The following is a 21,205-nucleotide window of genomic DNA, read 5'->3' on the forward strand; positions in this document are numbered from 1 at the left end:
TTGTGGTTGTAGAGGCTGGAACGTAGATCAGGCTGGAGGCTTTTGATTTCACGTAGTCACAGGGGCTGGCCTACCCAAGATGAGCAAGTCAGACAGCAGAGCTCTGGCTCACAGGCTGCGAATACCTATGAATCCCAAGATTGGCAGGCAAGATGGCAAGTAAGCTGCTAGCTCAAGTCCCAAGAACCAGAGGTCAGATGAACAGGAGCCAGCTGCAGGATCCAGTGTGAGTAAAAGCCCATGAGCCTTGCCGGAAAGTCCACTTATATTCCATGCAGGCCACACCCCCAAGGAAACTCCCTTTCAACTGATTGGCTACTCACAGCAGATCCCATCATGGAGGTGATCACATTATATCAAATCTCATCATGGAAGTGATCACATTATATCAAATCTCATCATGGAAGTGATCACATCATCATACGACTGCCAAATTACATCATAACTGCCAAACCACTGAGAATCATGGCCCAGCCAAGTTGACACACAACCTTAATGATCATGTCAGTAAATCTCTCCACCTGTGGGGGAGTGAGTGGTGCAGAAGTTTTGGAACTTTTGCTTTTTATTAGGTGAACCTGTTTTTCTTTGTTAGAGAAAAGGAAGTTACTAGAGTGGCATGTGACATGTTGTCAATTGGGAGGAGGCTCTTGGGAGCACTGCTAACTACCCCTTGTGGATTCTATCCATTAGTAAATTATTTATTCCAACCATAGGCAAGATGCTGGCCTTGATACAATGGGAATGTGGAGAAGCATAAGACAGGATTGCCAGCTCTCAAGGAGCTTATAATACAGTTGAAGAGATAAGTCTATACATGTTAAAATGATAGTGATAATATTGTTGTTGTTAGCTGCTGTTGAGTTGGCAGCTGATTCATGGTGACTCCATGCACATCGGGATTGGACCATTGTGATCCATAGGGTCTTCGTTGGCTGATTTTTTGGAAATAGATCACCAGGGCTTTCTTCCTTGTCTGTCTCAGTCTAGAAGCTCTGCTGAAACCTGTTCAGCATCAGAGCAACAGGCAAGCCTCCACTGACAGATAAGACGTATAATGAATAATAATACTAAGTGTTCATTATGTGCTAAGCACTGTTTTAATTGTTTTACATGCATGAGTTAACTTAATCTTCCCCCAGACTCTATAAATTAGGTACTATCATTATCTCTATTTTAGGGATGGGGAAATTGAGATACAGAGAACTGCTTAATTTTGCTTAAGGTTGTAGAGCTATTAAGTGGTGGATCTAGTGGATTTAGCTCCACAGTCTGCTGTTTTAACTAGAACAGGATTAACCACCTTTTCGGTTCTCAGTTGACTGCTGGGCTGACTCCTCTTGGTCATTTGTGGGTCTGGATCAAGGCCTTGGAAGTCTGGGGAAGCTGAGGATGGGACAGGTTCTCCTGGGAGATCCTCAGGAGGCCCTGAAGGTGTTGGTACACTAGAACTCTGGGTTGGCTATTGGAGCAGCTCTTTCTGGTCTCTTTGGGTTCCTTTCTCAGCCAGAAAATGGATAACCACCCGAGGCAATAGATGATGAATGCCTAATGAATGATATGGACCATTGGTATGAAGAAAATTATGTTGCTTTTTGCTGGGATGGCCAAGGAGAGAATCCTTAGGGAGGAGGCTCCTGCTGCTTCATCCCCCCAGGGGAGAGGTTTATTTCAAGTCAATAGCAGTGCTGGACCAGGTCCTGAGCATGCTTCATGCTGACCCAAGCCCTTTGCTTTCTAGAATTTTCCAAGTAGTACAAAATTCCTTTAAATAATCTCCAGGCACAAAGGCCATATAGAAATAGAAATGGTCAATTTACTATTTTCCTGTCAGTTATTTTTGTCCTTATCATTATTATTCCAATTTTCTAACATCACCGTTAGAATTTTCTAACAAACAAATCTGCTCAGGTCACTTCTACCATGCCTTACCTTTCTCCACCTATAACCCTTCAGTGGTTTCTGATTTATCATCTAGAGTGTAAAGTCAAGATTAGTTAACTCATATTCAATGTCCTTTGTGATTGATTTCAGTCAATATAGCTGGGTTTCATTTTTACCACTACCCTACATGCAGTATATAATTCATTAATTAATATCCATTAATTAATTAGTTTATTCAACAAATATTGTTATCTAATATGTGCTGATTATAATGTTGGCAAAGAATATTAAATATATCATGGTCTGCCAGAAGAATGAACAAGTCTGTCTTGGGAGAAGTACAATCAGAGTGCTCCTTGGAAGTGAGGATGGCGAGACCTCATCGCATGTACTTTGGCCATGTTATCAAGAGGGATCAGTCTCTGGAGAAGGCATCATGCTTGGTAAGGTAGAGGATCAGCAAAAAAGAGGAATACCCTCGATGAGATGGACTGACACAGTGGCTGCAACAATGGGCTCAAACATAACAACAATTTTGAGGATGGTGCAGGACTGGGCAGTGTTTCGTTCTGTCGTACATAGATAGGGTCGCTATGAGTTTTAACTGATTCACTGGCTCCTAACAACAACAATGTGTGCTAGGCTCTATTCTAGGCACCAGAGACACAACAACAAACAAGACAAAAAATATATCCATAATTAATAACATCTTACATATTTGAGTATTTACTATAGTCAGGCTTTCCTTTTATTAATTTATTTAATCCTTAAAACAATTTTACGAAGTCGATACTATCATAAGTTCCATTTTACAGCTAAGGAAACTGAGACTCAGAGAGGTTGTTTATTATAGAAAATTTGGTAAATGCAGAAATAAAAAAAAAACTTTTTCCTATAAATCTACACTTATGAAAATAAAAATATTTTATACGATTTGATCCAGATATTACATATTGTTTTAGAACTTTGTTTTCTAATAAATAAGCTGTGAACATTTCCTATGTCCCTGGACATTCTTATAAAATGTGATTTTTTTTTGCTCTGAACCTTGATATATATATATATATACATATATATATATTTAATTTTATTGTGCTTTAGGTGAAAGTTTACAGTGCAAGTTAGTTTCTCATTCAAAAATTTATACCCATATTGTTTTGTGACGTTGGTTGCAATCCCCACAATGTGTCAGCACTCTCCCCCTTTCCCTTTATACCCCAGGTTCCCCATGTCCATTAGTCCAGTTTTCCTGTCCCTTCTTGCCTTCTCGTCTTTGCTTTTGGGCAGGTGTTGCCCGTTTGGTCTTGTTTGCTTGATTAAACTAAGACACATGTTCCTCACATGTGTTATTGTTTGTTTTATAGGGCTGTCTAATCTTTGGCTGAAAGTTGGACTTGGGAGTGGCTTCAGTTCTGAGTTAGCATGGTGTCCAGGGTCCATAGTCTCGGGGGTTCCTCCAGTCTCTGTTAGACCAGTAAGTCTGGTCTTTTTTTGTGAATTTGAATTTCGTTCTACATTTTTCTCCTGCCCTGTTCAGGCCCCTCTATTGTAATCCTGGTCAAAGCATGTGGTAGCTGGGCACCATCTAGTTCTTCTGCGCTCAGGCTAGTGGAGCTGTGGTTCATGTGGTCCATGAGTCCTTTGGACTAATATTTTCTTTGTGTCTTTGGTTTTCTTCATTCTCCTTCACTCTGGATGGGATGAGACAAATAGATGTATCTTAGATGGTCGTTCACAAGCTTTTAAGACCGCAGACACTACTCATAAAATGTGATTTTTAATGGCAGGATAGGATTTCACTGTATGGATGGACTATACTGTTGGACATTTAGGTTTCCTCTAATGTTTTGCTGTTATAAATAATGCTGTTTTGAACTTCCTTATTCATCCTTGAGAACATACGTCTTAGATTGTTTTCCTATGATGATTCCTAGAAGTGAAATTATAGGGTTAGAGAATGTGAACATTATTGGGAAATCATTGCCAAATGGTTCCACAGAATGGTTTACCAATTTCCACTCTTCCAGCAGTGCATGAGTGTGACTATTTCTCCACGATGTCACCATGTCTAGATACTATTATTGTTCATCATCTTTGCCAGGCCGATAGACAAAACTTTTCATCTTGTATTAATTTGCATTTTGTTGAGGCTGGATATTTAAATTTTTATTTCTTCTTTTTTGACTTTCTTCATTCATATCTTTACATCCCCTATGCCTCTTTTTTCTATAGCTACCACCTAATATTATTGTAGAAGCCCTGATGGTGCAATGGTTAAGCACTCAACTGCAGTTCACACCCACCCAGAAACTACATAAGAGAAAGACCTGATGATCTGTTCCCATAAAGATTACAGCCTAGAAAACCCTATAGTGGCAGTTCTACTCTGACATATGGGGTCGCTATGAGTCAAAATTGACTCATTAGCACCTAACAAGAACAACAACAAGATTATTGTGCAGGTGATGTGAGCACTTAACAATAACATTATTGTATGGGTGATAAGAGAGCAGAGAAAGTGTGACAAATGTGGTCCCTAGCTAAACATGTCTATGGTATGTGTGTGCTTGCATCTACGTGTATGTGTGTATGTGTGTCTGTCTGTCTGTCTGTAGTAAGTGAGGTAAAGATGGGAGTGGAGGAGACTTGCCTGCTGCTATTAATTTTATTTAAGCCACTAGATGAGTCTCTGTCCCTTACTCACTGCCGACAAAGGCCTGTCCTCAAAGACAGATTTTGTTCTGCTCTGATTTAGAGTCTTGCTACTCAAAGTGTGGCCAGGGGACCAGCAGCACCTGGAAGCTTCTTAGAAATGCAGGACTTAGAGCACCAGCAAAGACCTACTGAATCAGAATCCGCAGCTGTTCAGATCCCTGGGTTGTTCATATGCATGGTAAAACGTGAGAAGATTTGATCCCGAGTTGGTCTTTCAGAAGGTATGTGGGTATTTTCAGCCTGACCTCCAGGCAGGCACTACTGGTTGCAGATGAGTACAGCAGGTGGTGATGCTTTAGATTTAAAACCCTTTTTATCAACCACCACTCCCCCACAACAAAAAAAAAAAAACAGTAACAATAATCATTCTAAGAGTAGTCAACATTCATTGACACTTTGTGCCAGGAACTGTGCTAACTTTGTGTGGATGACATGTGTGGTCCACCTCTTCTGAGGTCGTAGACCCCTTTGGATTCTTATCCCCTATCTCACCATTCCATGGTGCCCTGTTCTCTTATGCAATCACAAAGCAAATCCTCTCCTCTACCTGCAAATCTGCCTCATTGACTCTCAACCTAGACATGGGTGGCCTATGGAAAGCTAGAAAAACCCCCATCCTGCTTTCTGTCATCTTTGCACATGAAGGGAGCATGACTAAAATGAAAAGCGGACTGTAAGGAGAGGTTGAAAAATTTGCTGGAAAAATATTAGTGATACAGTTCCCAGGAGGTTTTCCCATTCTGTGCTGTAATTCTTGAAAGCTTTGACTCATAGATAAAAGCTGAGTCTAATCCTGTCTTACAGGAAAGTTATCTAGACAGCTGAAGCACCCCTCCCTGGGCTGCTTTTTTCACTCTCTCCCACTCCTCCCGCTGACATGGGCCTGCTTGTTGCCAGGTTTGCACAGCCTTTGATGGATGGCCTCTCTTCTTCACCTTTTGGTCCTTTGTGTGTTCCTCTGTGCTCTCGTTGGGGGGTCAGAGTGTTGGGTAAGTAGTTCTGCAGAAGGCAGCAGATGCACGTATGGGGAAGCCATGGGCATAATAACATCCTGAGAAAGGAGCTTGCCTTGTATCAGGTTGATTTATGGCAATGACATAACCTGGCCCTACTTTCCGCTCATTTTCTTCCTAAAAACAACCTAACACCACATAGCATGTTTTTTTAGTTACCAGAGCTGATGACACTGTGTGTGACTCCTCTGTTTTGCTAAATAGAACCTCACCTTCCTGGAAGCTGATGGGGCTTCTTGGAGAAGCAGGACTTTCACTCCTGACCTTAACCTCCCCAGAAGTGCAGAGAAAAACTCTGCCTTGGAGGTTTCCTGAAAGTGAGTTTCCACAGTCATGTCTGAGCCAAGAGCAGCATTTGTGCTTGGAGCTTATCCTCATCTTCTGCCACCTTGGCCTGCGCTTAAATGATCTTCTCTGAGAGATTCTGCCATAGATAAATGTTCCCTTGAAGGTGGGAATTTGCCCACGAAAAGCTCTCAATAAGTCTTACCACATGTGAGGCAATGCAACTGTATAGGATCCAGAAGGAAACAGCTTATTATGTGATGAGTGGTGAAAAGCACATGTAACATCACAGGAAAGTCAAAGCACCTGTAGTTGCACAGAGGCTGCTGGTCTCCCTTGGATCATTCCTTTAGGTAAGATGTAACTGCAGGGTTATTGGGGTCCCCTGAGACTGGTAGGAAATGCTCTTTCTCTGGACCGAGACTCTCATGACTCAGTCTGACATCCAGAATAGAGTGGGTACAATGCAGGAACTAAGAACAATCTTTTCTTCCTTGGCTCTGTGGCAAATTCACAGATGTCAAAGACAGGCTCTTGTCACCATGGAGCTTTCAAGTTTTTTGGTTTAATAATAATAATATAACAGCAATACAACAAGCTCAGCAATCTGCCACAGAAAAGGGATATCACTTTGAGTAGGGTGGCCAAAGAAGACTTCATGGACAAGGCAAAACTTAAGCTAATCTTTGAAGGGCATGCCCATAGATGGGAGGCGTTTCAGACAAAGGAAGCAATATAATTTGTGGGGTTGGGAAAGTACGTGGAATGTTGGTGTTAGGAAAATGATACGTTGACTACAGAGGAGGATTTAATTTGGGGAAGTATATAAGAGAATGAGGTCTTAGTGCATCTGTCTCAGCCTTGAGTCCACATAGACTTCCAACAGGGGTGTATTTGGCTTTTCCATTTATTTGAACACTCTGAAATAAGTTTGCATCATGTTCCTGGAACACATATACTCCTCCAATTTGTGGAAGAAAAGGGTATAAGAGTCTACTTTTTCCCTTTTGTCATTACTGTAAAATACGAATGCCAAGGAAAGTTGGAACCCTGACCTGAGAGTTTTCAGAAGATTTTTTTTTTTTTCTCTCCCACTTTTTATTGACCTTTAAAACTCCTAGGGTAGGGTGGTGCTTTTCCTCCTCATTATGCACCTATGGTTGCAAGGAGAATGCTGGTTGCAAGAATGCTGGCATTATGATGCCAAGAGCTGTGTTGAAGCATAACTCCCTGTATCTGGTTTGTGGTCAGGGGACTCCTTTCTGTCAAAACCAGCTGATAGAGGATTCCAGTAGGAGAGGGGAGATTTTCGGTGGAGAGGGAGGGGAGCGATCAGAGTAGTTTGACTGGAACAGTTGCGAGGTGTGGGCAGCTCCTATCTGGACCATCTGGTTCCTTTGAGATTATATTCTGTTCAGACAGATTCCTTCTCTGCCAGTTACATACCTAGTGGGGAAACCAAGAGAAAGATGGAGGCTGCTGGATTGGAGCCAAGTTGTCAGTTGCATGCTATTCACCTTAGCTTCTCTCCTGCCTTTTCCGACCTTCAGTCTCACTCCTGGCTTTCTGATAACAAATCCTCCTTAGCCTCAGAGTCCCCTAGATTTGATGATGGAGTGCATGTGTCACAGAAAATCCTGTGAGGCCACCCAGAAATTCTACCTAATGTTCAGCAAGCCAGCCTGTCAGTTTAGGGACTGGCCACCAAGGAGATATTAATACATGTGTTAGCCAGTCTTTTCCTTTCCCAAACTATTTCCAGGTGTGGAGGATGTTCATCGGTACATTTTTTTTTGAGAGTCAGATCCCAGTTGCCTTCAAGTAGTGGTCTGCAAACGTATTGATAACCCCACACTCCCCAGCTCATATTGTTCTTTTTGCCCCAAAACAACAACCTAGCAACGTATTTGTGTTTAGTATTTGAAATATTTTAGCATAGTTGAAAGAGCATGGGCTTTTCAGTAGAACAGACCTGGTTTTAATTCCTGTCTCTGGCATTTGCTCATATACTTGTGGTAGAGTTTAATAAAAAAAAACAAAACAAAACAAACAAAAAAAAAAACGTTGCTGTTGAGTTGATTCCGACTCATAGTGACCCTGTAGAACAGAGTAGAATTGCCCAATAAGATTTCCAAGGAGTGGCCGGTAGACGTGAATTGCGGACTTTTTGGTTAGCAGCCATAGCTCACCACAGCTCTTAACCACCATGCCACCAGGGCTCCTAGGGGTGCCATATGTTCAGTGTTCGAGCATAGTGGCCATTTAATAAAAGGTAATTCAAGTCTCTACTTCTTCCTGGCATAAGCAGCAGGTCCGCTGAGTGCAGAGAAAGAGCTCTATAAAGTGAAAGAAGCAGGATTACCCCTCTACAGGGGCCACATTTTCAAATTTCCCTATTAAACAGTTGTTTACAACTCTGTGGATGTGGTATTTGTTGCTTTATTAGAATTTTTCATAATCACCCAGAGAGACTGTATCGCCAGTCTGAGAGAAGGCCTTTCTCCTTGAGGGTAATTGACTCTATTAATTCTAAATACGGACAATTAATAATAATAGAGAACTGGATGCAAATTATTTTTGCTGAAGACTCACATGAATATATTGCTCTATTAAGATATCCACAGTCTCTGAATACAAGTTTTGGAGCTGTGAACAGGAATTTATTGAACAAGATATACTTTCTTGATTTAATTTCGTTTCTCACAAAACTTAAATACAAAGCAAAGTATCTGCACAATTTTAAATTTTGTAAACATCGATGTATAATGGAAGCCAGTTGCAAGCAAGAGTTGAAAGAATGGTTCTTAAAGTTTTAAGACAATATGGTCCAAATGGTTGGCTTCAGCAGCACCACCATCTTTTGAGTTACATCATTTGATCTGATTTTTCTAACCCAGGGACTATCATAGTTCAGTTTGGCGATGAGTGATTTCATAAATCATATTCATGATCTCGTCCCTCTGTCCCTTCCAAGAATGTGGCTTTGATGAACAAACAATGGTTATAACATGTTTGTTTCTATCACACGTACATCCAAAGTTATAAAATCTCAATATTGCACAAGCTCAGAGTTTCTCCACGTATATTGTGTTGGCTCAGATGGCATTGGTTTTTGTCAGCCTTTGTTCTGCTAGACTGAGAAAAAAGAGAAGTCTCCTAGATGTGGGAATTCCATAATTTTTCTTTTGAAACAGAGTCCCTCTAGCTCTTGCTTACTGGAGTCAAGGAAGCAGGACCGGTGGCCCCTCCTGAGAACGTGTGGGTTAGCTATGCAGGCTGCTCTGTGATCTCAGCTTGTGGTTGAAAGGTGCTGAAGAAGAGGCCTAGAATGGACAGGTTTTATTTCACAGGTACAGTTGGTTGCTTGGTGCTCAGGTGGACATCTTAAGGCCCAAAGCCCAGAGAGGAGGCAAAATTTACCCCTTTTAAATTATAAAATAATCAGGTCATCAGTAAAGTAGCCACATCTACTCTAGCAGTCAGAAGGAGAAGGAGACACTTGGCAGCTTTCATCTGCTTTCCTTTTTAGTCTTTACAGGGCTGGAGCTGGCTCATACTGGCTCATGAAGCTGATTGCACACATCTCTTCCCGACTGCATGTTCAGTGATATCATATCGGTAACTTGAAATTGACCGTTGTGGGAGTGTGTACACCACAGAAATTGACAAATGCTATAAATCTCCTTCAGGGTGCTGATTGTCAAAAATTATGGAATTTCCACCTTTAGGAGACTTTTCTTTCTTCTCAGACTTCTCAGTCAGTGTCATCTGAGCCAACACAGTATATGTGGAGAAACTCTGAGCTTGTGCAATATTGAGATTTTACAACTTTGGATGTACATGGGATAGAAGCAAACATGTTATAACTGTTGTTTACTGATCAAAGCCACATTCTTGGGAGGAACGGAGGAACAGAGGGACGAGATCATGAATATGATTTATGAAATCACTCAATACCAAACTGAACTGTGATATTTACCAACATACCACTGGTTTTAAATCTAATTTGTTCTTCCCTTTTATACCAGTCATCAAACTCCTTATCTTCATACCAGTTGCTGTCAAGCCAACTCCGACTCATGGCTACCACATGTGTGTCAGAGTAGAACTGTGCTCCATAGGGTTTTCAGTGGCTGATTTTTCAGAAGTAAATCACCAGGACTTTCTTCCAAGGCACCTCTGGGTAGACTCTAATCTCTAACCTTTTGGTAGCATCCAAGCGCGTGTTAACCATTTGTACCGTCCAGTGACTGCATCATCATAGCTCATGTTTATTGGTCACTCTTTGTGTTAGGCTCTGTACTAAGATCTTCTTCCATGTGTCCTTTTATTTAATTCTCACAAAAACCTTATGAGGTGGGCTGTGATCTCAGCTTATGGTTGAAGGATGCTGAAGAATACTCCTGAGATGGACAGATTTTGTTTTGCAAGTAAGTTTGCAAATGAGGAAACTGAGGCTCAGCAAGGTGATGCAACTTTTCCAAGGTCACATAGCCTGTAAGTGGTGGAGTGGGGCCTGAGACTTCTGGCTAACTCAGGCTTATAATCTCTGCCCCAGCATTGGTGTGGTAGAAAACTGTCCTGGCTCAGAATCATGACACCTTGGTTCTAGTGCACTTTCTGCACCCATCCTGACACCTGACCTCTTCGAACCTCAGTGTTTTCACCTGTGAAATGAGGCTAGTGGTAATCACCCTGCCTAGCTCACACAATAGTTTTATAGCTTAAGATGAGATTGCATTGGAAAGCTCAAGTACTATATAAATGGGAGATATCATTACATCTCAGAAGTGAAGGAAAAGATATTCACAAAAATGACACCACCTCCCAGTTTAGAAGATTTAGCTGAAGTGGGTATTTTAAATAAATGCAGGTCAAAAGGAACCTGACAAACCTCTGTAAACACCTGTGAATATTTCTAGATGAACTGCCAGAACCTCTGATCTGGCAAATGTCTGAACTTAGCTCTTTGGCTTTGGGCCTCTCTAGCCTTCCAGAAGGATTCCTAGTGTGCAATGGTTAAAGCACTCAGCTGCTAACCAAAGGTCAGTGGTTCGAACCCACCAGCTGTGCCATGGGAGAAAAGACCTGGTGATCTGCTCTGGCAAAGATCACAGTGTAGGAAACCCTATGGGGCAGTTCTACTCTGTCCTATAGGGTTGCTACGAGTCAGAATCGACTTGACAGCACACAGCAACAGCCTTCCCCGTCTGACTAGTAACCAGGGTCACCCTGGTTTCATGGGGAGATTTGGATGGTGGATACCTTCAAGGAACCAAATTATTAACCTGACAGGTCAGCTCTAGAAAGTTGACATTTAATGACTTTAGGGAGAATGTCTGCAATATTACGTCCACGTTTTAATAAAGATATCCGTTTGTTATATGCTTCTGTAGCTATTTATACTTCATTGTAGTTTTTACTACAATGTACATATTTCATTGTAGTTTTTTACTTAAGTTTTGTCTTTTGCACTATACTGAACTTTCTCTCGTGTCAAATAACCATTTGATCACTCTAGAATCCTCAGCACCAGCTACTGAGATTTACAGCTAGTCTAGTATTGCTTCACAGATATGTACTGAACAAGTACATGGGTGAACTGGCTACCTTGTGGTGGTCATATAATTCTTGTGCCACAGTTGTCCATCTAAAAGCTTTGAAGAGTTTTTTTCTTAATGTGTTTTAATTGCAGTTGAACCTAGTTTGACAGAGTAAGCGGCCAACCATGGGATATTTCTTGCTACAATTACTATGTGCTCTTAGGATATTAGAGGCATTTGTCAGCCATAGGAAGACCTCCAGGTATTTCCCAACTTACAGAGTATAGTCCAAGACTCTTAGTGTGCCATACAAGGGCTACCTTGACCTGGCATGTAAGGTTTAATTTTCTCACTCCGTTAATACCAAACCGTTTATCATTGCTCCCATATATTAAACTCCTCAGCCCCAGTGCCTTTGCTCCTGCTGTCCCCACTGTGTGGAATGATCTTCTATAATTCTTTTGCCTGGCCAACTCTTATACACTCTTCAAGAGTTGATTCAGGCTCACCTCCTCAGGAAATCGTCTCTGAACCTCTGGGTTGTAATTAGGGCCCCTGCTCTGTGCTTTTATTTACCTATGCATTCCTGATTTTAGTTTTGATGTACTGAAATCATCTCCTGTGTTTCTTCTCCCCCATTAGACTGTAACCCCTCATATGTGCAGGCCATCCTTTTCGTCCAAAGCTGAGAACAATGTCCCTATCTGGCATGAATGGGGTGTTCAAAATATGTTTGATAAACTAAATGGATTGATTCCAAATGGAATTCTTTTTTTCCAGGGAAAGAGACGGTGAGATAAAATGTAAAACCTTTTTGGTTTAGTAGGGTGACAGCTCCTTAAGTCACTAAGCACAAACCTGTTCTACCAGCTAGGGATGGAGGTTGAAGCTTCCAGGTCAGAGGTTCAAAGTTGCGGCCATCAGTGTTTGCCTGAGCACAGGCTCCAATTCCAACCTAACTGTGGACTGATATATTCACTGTCGTGGGAGAAGAGGATCCGATGATTCTCCATGTTGGGGGAATAGGTTATTACCAATACAGACCAAGAAGATGCAGGGAGGGCAGAAATATTTACTTTGTCCTCAAAATTTTGAACACTCTTACATGATCTCATGAAAGGGGTTGGAGCTGATCCCAGTGATCCTCAGGGAGATGTAAGCCACGGCATGTTTCAGCGCCACAGCTTCCTCTCTTGGAATGATAGATCTTTCAGTTGGAGCAAAGGGTGTTTATTTCTATGCCAGTAGTCTTAAACATGAGTTTTTTATTGCAAATAATAAAAAGCCCTAATTAATAATCGATCTTAGACAATCAGCCGTATTCCCTAACAGCATCCTATCCGTGAACTTACTTATAACAGGCCCTTTTTCTTTTAATTACCTCTCATTCCATTAGTGTGCTGAATTACCGAACCAGTACGTACTACTCCTGTGTAGAGACCTCGGGTAAACCTAAGATTCTCGATCAGATGTGCTTTTTAAATAAACTGTTTAAAAGAATTTCAGACAAGCATTCCACTTTCATGTCTGATTTAATTTACCATTGATAAAAATCTTTCAAATTTTCCTTGTCTGGTTGCAAAATATCAAGGCCTCCAACTTCCAACTTCTGTCCTCTGCATTTCCATCCACTTAGCAGCAGTGAGAAGCTCAGTTTCATTTGTAAATATAGGGTATCAGCAACCATCAACATGGTTCCATAAGAATCTGTAGTTGCAAAAGTGCCACAGGTGATTCTGATCTACAGCAAGGGTAGATGACATTGGGTTAGGGAATTGGATTTACTAAATTTTTTTTTTTTTTTTTTTTTGCTGGAAAAAGTGCAGGGCTTCAGCAACTATTTATTTGCTCCTGTTGGTGAGGTCTACAATAAAAATACAGCAAATGAAATGCAGTTATCTAAGCACCTTGGTGGTGGAAATGGTTAAGCGCTTGGCTGCTAACCGAAAGGTTGGTGGTTCCAAATTACCAGGGCTTCGAACTGGTTCATTTTGGTTTGAATCTCTGTTGAGAATTTGCATTTCTAATAAGTTCCCAGACAATGCTAATACTGCTGGTTAGGGACCAATTCTGAGAACCACTAGTAGAACAGTGTGTCTCAAATTTTATCATACGTAAGAATCACCTGGGGATCTTGTTAAACTATAGATTCTGATTCAGTATATCTGGGGGTAGAAATGCAAATTTCCACCACTGGAATGAACTGGTTTGAAGCCCTAGTTTGAAACTACCCAGAGGTGCCTTGGAAGAAAGACCTGGTGAGCTACTTTAGAAAGATCACAGCCATTGAAAACCCTATGGAGCACAGTTCTACTCTGACACACATGGGTCACCAAGATTTGGAGTGGACTTGATGGCAACTTTTTTTTTTTTTTTTTTAAATCTAAGCACCTAGTAAGGTTTCCTATAAGCTTCTTGGACATCTTAATAAATTAGAGAATAAGGAATTACTACTTTGGCAATCATTCAGAAAGTAATATTTCTACATATCTGCTATGACTCCTAGCTAAAATAGGTTATTTTAATGCTGTTAGTTAATAAATGCTTTTTGATATAGTTACCATAACTACCCTATAATTACCAGAACTACACTAGAATGATATGAAAATTCCATATGCTATGTAATGTTCTCCAGAAGTTTGAAATACTATTTTAGACAAACCATCAGTAATTTCATAGCTTCCTATGAGACAAATAAGTAGAAAGAATTGTTTTATTGATAATAGAAGAGAGGTGCTAAGGACAGTAAATCAAAGTGTTCAAACTTGCAACTCGATGACTGGCAGGTAATCAAGTTAATTATCTAGTAATTTATATGTCAAGCCTAAAGTTGTACCCAACTCATACACATACCTGTGTATGCAACAAATAGAAAATATCCAAAACCTGTTCCTGTTGAGCCAATACCAACTCATAGCGACCCTATAGGACAGAGTAGAACTGCCCCACAGGGTTTGCAAGGCTGTGATCTTTACAGAAGCAGACTGCCACATCTTTCTCCTGCTGAGTGGCTGGTGGGTTCGAACCACATACTTTTTGGATAGCATCCCAGCAGCTAACCACTGCACCAGCAGGAATTCAAGGGAATAAATAAGATTCTTGGTTTTTACAGGAGGAACTCTAGTGGCACAGTGGTTAATGTGCTCAGCTGCCAACCAAAAGGTCTTTGGTTTGAACCCACCAGCAGCTCCATGGAAGAAAGATGAGGCAGTCTGCTTCTGTCAAGATTTATAGCCTTAGAAACCTACGGGGCAGTTCTACTCTGTCCCGCTTTCCCCATGCAAATCATCATTTTAATATTCAATGGAGAAAAATGACCTTTTGAGGGGAGGGTGACAGATTACTTACTGCCTTTTGTAAAAGCTATGACTGCCCTCATGATGTCTGAGGAATTGGAAGGTGCCAGGGTCAATGAAGAGAAGGCATGGACTCAAAGTCAGTTTGCATGAGGAATATTTGTGAAGAATGAAGAGGATGGTTTACATTGGACATCCCCTTCTAGCCACCATTTTGGTGATTTAAAAATGCCAGAATGAGTTTAAAACGGGTAGAATCTCAAATCAGATTCCTTTTGGGGATAGATGCTGCAGGAACAGCCGAATATGGAATACTGAACAGGCATCCCAGGTGGGAAATCTGGATCAGTTATTTTTCCCTCCATTACCTATAGGGTCACTGTGAGTTAGAATCAACTCAAGGGCAGTGAGTTTAGGTTGGGGGGTTTTTACAGGCTTAAGGAGAAGGAATATTGATGTTAACCTCAGGTATCTGATCAAAGGCTAGTGTTTTTTCCATCCTTCATTCATCAGTTCAACAGCATTTATTAAGCACTTTCAGTGTGAATGCACTGCCTTCCCATAATTGACAAGTAAAATCTGCTCCTGAGACCCTAGCTGTGTGCTAGGAGAGGTGCGTAGGAGGAAATGGTGGGTCCATAACCCAAGATGGGCTGCTGGGAGCATTCAAAGCCTCCAAACTGCCTTCTGGGTCCTCTTTCATCTGTGATCAGGGCACAGCTAATTCTCCCACTTCTTCCTGCTGCAGACTTATTAGTGGTGTAGTTATCTACAGCTGTTCCTACCTTTGTTTATTCAATTTGATTTACTAGTCCTGTGCTTGCTGTGAGCAAGGTGGTAAGGTAATGCATGGCAGGGGCCTTCATTAACCTGAGAAAGTTCTGTTCTGGGACTGTAGGGGGCATCATTGTTATCAGAGGAATCTTTCTTATAACTGACTTAACTGTTTTTTCAGGCAAGGTCCATGGAGCAATGCCATTTTGCTGATGCTGGGGAGTAACTGTTCTCTGTGGGTGGGAGCCTCTGCCCGTGGAGAGGTACTAGAGGGAATACTGGGCTAGAAGTGAAGTCTGGGATGTTATTGTCTTCTCTGAGGGACTCCCTGACTTACCAACTTCCCGCTTTCCCCATGCAAATCATCATTTTAATATTCAATGGAGAAAAATGACCTTTTGAGGGGAGGGTGACAGATTACTTACTGCCTTTTGTAAAAGCTATGACTGCCCTCATGATGTCTGAGGAATTGGAAGGTGCCAGGGTCAATGAAGAGAAGGCATGGACTCAAAGTCAGTTTGCATGAGGAATATTTGTGAAGAATGAAGAGGATGGTTTACATTGGACATCCCCTTCTAGCCACCATTTTGGTGATTTAAAAATGCCAGAATGAGTTTAAAATGGGTAGAATCTCAAATCAGATACCTTTTGGGGATAGATGCTGCAGGAACAGCCGAATATGGAATACTGAACAGGCATCCCAGGTGGGAAATCTGGATCAGTTATTTTTCCCCCCATTACAAATCTACATTCTTGCATATTTACATGGGTTTTCTTCTCCCTTTCTCCATCCCCCTTTGTATCTGGTATTTCTTCCCTCGATTCTTCCTTCTTTCCCAGGTGTGTTTGATAACTGCTCCCACATTGCCAGTGACAAGGGCTGGGCCCTGGGGATCCGTTCAGGGAAGGACAAGGGAAGGCGAGATGCTCGCTTCTTCTTTTCCCTCCGCACCGACCATGTGAAGAAAGCCACTGTTGTGACTGGCCACAGTCGCTACCAACCAGGCATGTGGACACACGTGGCAGCCACTTACAACGGACAGCGAATGGCCCTGTATGTGGATGGAACTCAGGTGGCCAGTAGTTCAGACCAGTCTGGTCCCCTGAACAGCCCCTTCATGGTGTCCTGCCGCTCTCTGCTCCTGGGGGGTGATAACTCTGAGGATGGGCACTATTTCCGTGGACACCTGGGCACAATGGCCTTCTGGTCAACGGCTCTCTCACAAAGCCACCTGCAGCACAGCCTAAAGCATCCCAGTGAGGCGGAGGAGTTAACCACCCTGATCCTGACAGCCAATTTTGAGCCCCTGAAAGAACAGTGGGCCCCTTTTAGAGATGAGAAGTTCCCACGTCTTGAAGTTCTCCAGGGCTTTGAGATGGCTCCTGAGATTCTGTCACCTCTGCAGCCCCCACTCTGTGGGCAGACGGCTTGTGACAATGTGGAACTGATCACCCAGTATAATGGACACTGGCCCCTCCGGGGAGAGAAGGTGATACGCTACCAGGTGGTGAACATCTGCGATGATAAGGGCCGGAACCCCACTGTGAGCGAGGAGCAGATCAATCGGCAGCACGAGGCGTTGAACCAGGCCTTCAGCCGCTACAACATCAGCTGGCAGCTGAGCGTTCGCCAAGTCCACAACTCCACCCTGCGCCACCGGGTTGTGCTCGTGAACTGTGAGCCTAGCAAGATTGGCAATGACCATTGCGACCCCGAGTGTGAGCACCCACTCACGGGCTACGATGGGGGAGACTGCCGCTTGCAGGGCCGCTGCTACTCCTGGAACCGCAGAGACGGACTCTGCCATGTGGAGTGCAACAACATGCTGAACGACTTTGACGACGGTGACTGCTGTGACCCGGAGGTGGCCAATGTGCGCAAGACCTGCTTTGACCCTGACTCGCCCTGGAGGTAAGGGGCCCTGGCTTGGGGGTGTCTTACTTGGAGGGGTACATTTCTAACATTGTTTTATCCTTTTGGCTTTCGGAGACAAAAGAGGGTTCACACAGATCCCCAAATAAAACATTCATCCTCCCATCACACAGTGTTGAACTTCTGTGAAGTAGTAGGTGTTGTACTCAGGGATACCGCAATGACTAAAACACACTCCCCTTCATGGAACTCACCATCTATGGAGAGGACAACTATGTCCCCAGGTCTGTGATATAACCAAGTGTGAGGTGCACCTGCAGTCATATGCATCAGGTACTTGGGGCACAGGAAAGCAGAACGACTTAATCTACCAAACGTCAGGGAATCTTCACAGACAACAAACAAGGTATACATTGAGAGTAACCAATCAACACCAATTATACATGCTTGTTTTTCCTGTAGTCTTAGGTTCTCAGCAAAGTAGTACAAATCCATGAAGAGTTTGCATATCTGATTAGTCTGGTGCAGTTTCAGGAGTTTCACAAACACGACATTCTATATCTCCAAACCTGACAGACATCTCACCACACATCTCCTTTAGGCAATGGGGGTCTTCTTCTCTTGCCCTGTTAAATTCCATTCTGCACACAACAGCCAGAAAGATCTTTTGAAAGAGGTAAATCAGATCCTGTCACTCTGTTTTTCAAATCTTTTTTTATTATTATTCTTATTATCGAGCTAAGAATAAATCAAAACTCCCCACCTGGCTTACAGAACTGTGCTGCACTCTGGCTCTTGCCAACTCTCCAGCATCATCCCACTCTATCCACCTTCCCCACCCACATTCATGGCCTCACCAACTTCATTCTGTTTTCTTTAAATGGGTCAAGCTCTTTCTTGCCGTAGGGTTTCACATTAGCTGCTCTATCTTCTCAGGCTCTGATTTTCCTTGATCTTCCTCTGGTGGGTTTTCTTTTGTCATTCAAATATCTGCTTCAATATCACCTCTTGGGAAGGTCTTTCCTGATCACCCAGATTAGTTACTCCATCACTGTTACACCACCTGATTTTAATCCTCTACCATTATCACTTGTGATGTTTTTCTTGTGTATTCATTTATTTGTCTGTCTTTCCCCTATCTTTAGAATATTAGTTTCATGAGATCAGTGGCCTTGTCTGAGTCCCTGAATGGTGCAAAGGATTAACATGCACAGCTGCTAACCGAAAGATTGGCAGTTGGAGTCCACCCAGAGGTGCCTCAGAAGAAAGGCCTGCCAACCTACTTTGAAAAATTAGCCATTGAAAACCCTATGGAGCACAGTTTTACTATGACACACAAGGGGTCGCCATGAGTCGGGATCAACTTGATGGCAACTTTTTTTTTTTTAATGGATTTTATGTGTTCTTTGTTTTGAGACAAAGGCCAATAAAAGGATTCTCGTTTGATGGCTAATGCAGGGGTTGGATAGGAGCCCTGGTGACATGGTGGTTAAGTGCTCAGCTGCTAACTGAAAGTTTGGAGGTTTGAACCCACTAGCCACTCTGGGAGAAAGATGTGGCAGTCTGCTTCAGTAGAGATTTACAGACTTGGAAATCATGTGGGACAGTTCTACTCTGTCCTATAGGGTCGCTATGAGTCAGAATCAACTTGACAGCAGTGGGTTTTTGTTTGTTTGGCAGGGGTTGGGGGCAGAAAAGGAAGGTAAGACAGGAGGGAGGGAGGAAAGAATGGAGGTGGGTGGTAAACATGTTAATTAATGTTAAGTGGACAAGGCCTCTCCAATGTACAAAGTGTCATTTGTGCAAATTATAAATAGGCTCACCTGAGCTAGGGTGTAGGGCTGGTGAGACACAGGAGGACTGGATCTCAGCTCCTGCCCAATAAATGGATGGCCGCTTCTGTGTTGGTCACAATTTGTACAGTAAATTACAACATCCTTGTGTCCTCTTGGTGTCTGTTAACACTAATAGGTTGGCCCATAGTTCAGGCATTGTGGTGTCAAAGATTGAGTGTGGCATTTGGGCTCAAAGGACACAGTTGAATTCTGGACTTTTTATTTAACTATGTAAATTAAGCAAGTCTCTTTCTGACACTCACAGATGCTTTGTCTGTAAAATGGAGGAGATTGCAATAATACTTTGCATTATCTACATCACTTTCAAAACTCAGTTATTTTCTGCTTTGAATTTTTTGTTGTTACCGTGTGTTTTCGTTAATGGAATGCAAACTGAATCATTGAGTGTGTTTGAATTTTTGGAAGGTACTATGGATTTTTTTCTTGCCTCATCCCACTAATTCTACCCTCAGAGTTCAGAGGGACATATATGTCCCACTAATTCTAACCCCCCCCAAGTGTAGTAGTACACTTGTGTCCCAAAAAACTGTTTATCAAAATTTATATTTTTCATACCAAAAACATCAATTCAGCACGACTTCATAAAGTACCCTGTGAAAGCAGTAATTTCTAGCACGTGCCCATTTTTCCCATTTCAAACTGTCCTACTGGTCTCCACCTGCCAGCAGCACACACTGTCAGTGGGAAAGCAACTTCCCAATAAACCCCAGAGGTGGAGAATATAGGTAGGCAACTGTATATGCCAATAGTTATGAAAAGGATATTTTAGGGTTGTTTTGTGAATCAAATGAGATAAGGCATGGGAAAATGCTTGATAACTCTAAAGTATTCAATGTACAAAAATAGTCCTAAACTAACATTCGTTGTTATTATCATTATTACAGCTGACAGATGGGAAGTCTTTGTTTAGATAACAATAAGCATGGAATTGATCACATTACTGGAAATATTTGCATAGGAAAGATTCTGTTTGGATTTGGTTTTCAGATTTTGATAACTTTAAGCAGAGGTTAAACCTCACCAACAAGAATGGTTGCCAACTCTTAGGATCCCTGGGAGAGATGGGGAAGTCTGGCCTCTTCCCATTTGTCTTCTAGCTCATTCCTCCAACCCACTACCCTGACTGAGAGAGCAGTCTCACAAAGTACCCAGGCCTCATTCTTCTTAGAGCAACCCTTTATCTAAGTCTCTACCAACATTGCCCTTATCTGGGTGTTTATAATTCATTCCCTTCACTGCCACAGTTGCCATAGTTACTTATCCATGTCTATCTGTAGACCCAGATGGTATTTCAACCCTTTATTCTTATGGTACTCTCTTACCTCTGCATACAAAATGTGTTTTGTGGAATACAGAGGAACTATTTATGTTTTTTGTTACATAAAAACATTTAAATCTAAGTAATAAATGTTCATGATTGAAAACATCAAATTTTATCAAAAGACATAAGGAAGAACAAAAGTCCCTTGTCTAACTCTCCCTCTTGCTTCTTTACTCTCTAGCCTACCCCCACATAGGTACCCATATGTAATTCTTCTACCTGTTTTTTCTGGTAATTACCTCCATATCTCCAAATCTTATATTTGTATTACTTGATTTATCAATTTTAACATTATCCACTGACTTCCTCTTATGATAAAGATGAGACTGTCTTACATTGTCCCCACTTGCCTTCCTCTAATATAGTTATTTAAATATAACCAGTAATCAGTCGCCATCAAGTCCATTCCAACTGATGGTGACCTCATGTGTGCCAGAGTAGAACTGTGCTCCATAGAGTTTTCCAGGGTTTTTTGAAAGCAGATTGCCAGGCCTTTCTTCTGAGGTATCTCTGGGTGGACTTGAACCTCCAACCTTTTGGTTAGTTGCTCAGCACATTAACCCTGTTTGCACCATTCTATTCAGAGCCCCAGCAGGGCAGTGGTTAAGGACTCAGCTGCTAACCAAAAGGTCAGCAGTTCGAATT

The 21,205-nt window shown here is 42.1% G+C and overlaps 1 protein-coding gene across 1 annotated transcript in view; it reads left to right on the forward strand.

Annotated features, from left to right (window-relative positions):
* The window catches only part of PAPPA2 (pappalysin 2), a 335,895-nt gene that overhangs the window by 18,575 nt on the left and 296,115 nt on the right, over window positions 1-21,205 (forward strand). The window contains exon 2 of the mRNA XM_004372847.2: window positions 16,351-17,422. Coding sequence (XP_004372904.1) covers window positions 16,351-17,422 — 1,072 coding nt within the window. The remainder of the gene's footprint in view (window positions 1-16,350; window positions 17,423-21,205) is intronic.

Source organism: Trichechus manatus, unplaced genomic scaffold (assembly GCF_000243295.1).
Source record: "Trichechus manatus latirostris isolate Lorelei unplaced genomic scaffold, TriManLat1.0 scaffold00021, whole genome shotgun sequence".
NCBI lineage: Eukaryota > Metazoa > Chordata > Mammalia > Sirenia > Trichechidae > Trichechus > Trichechus manatus.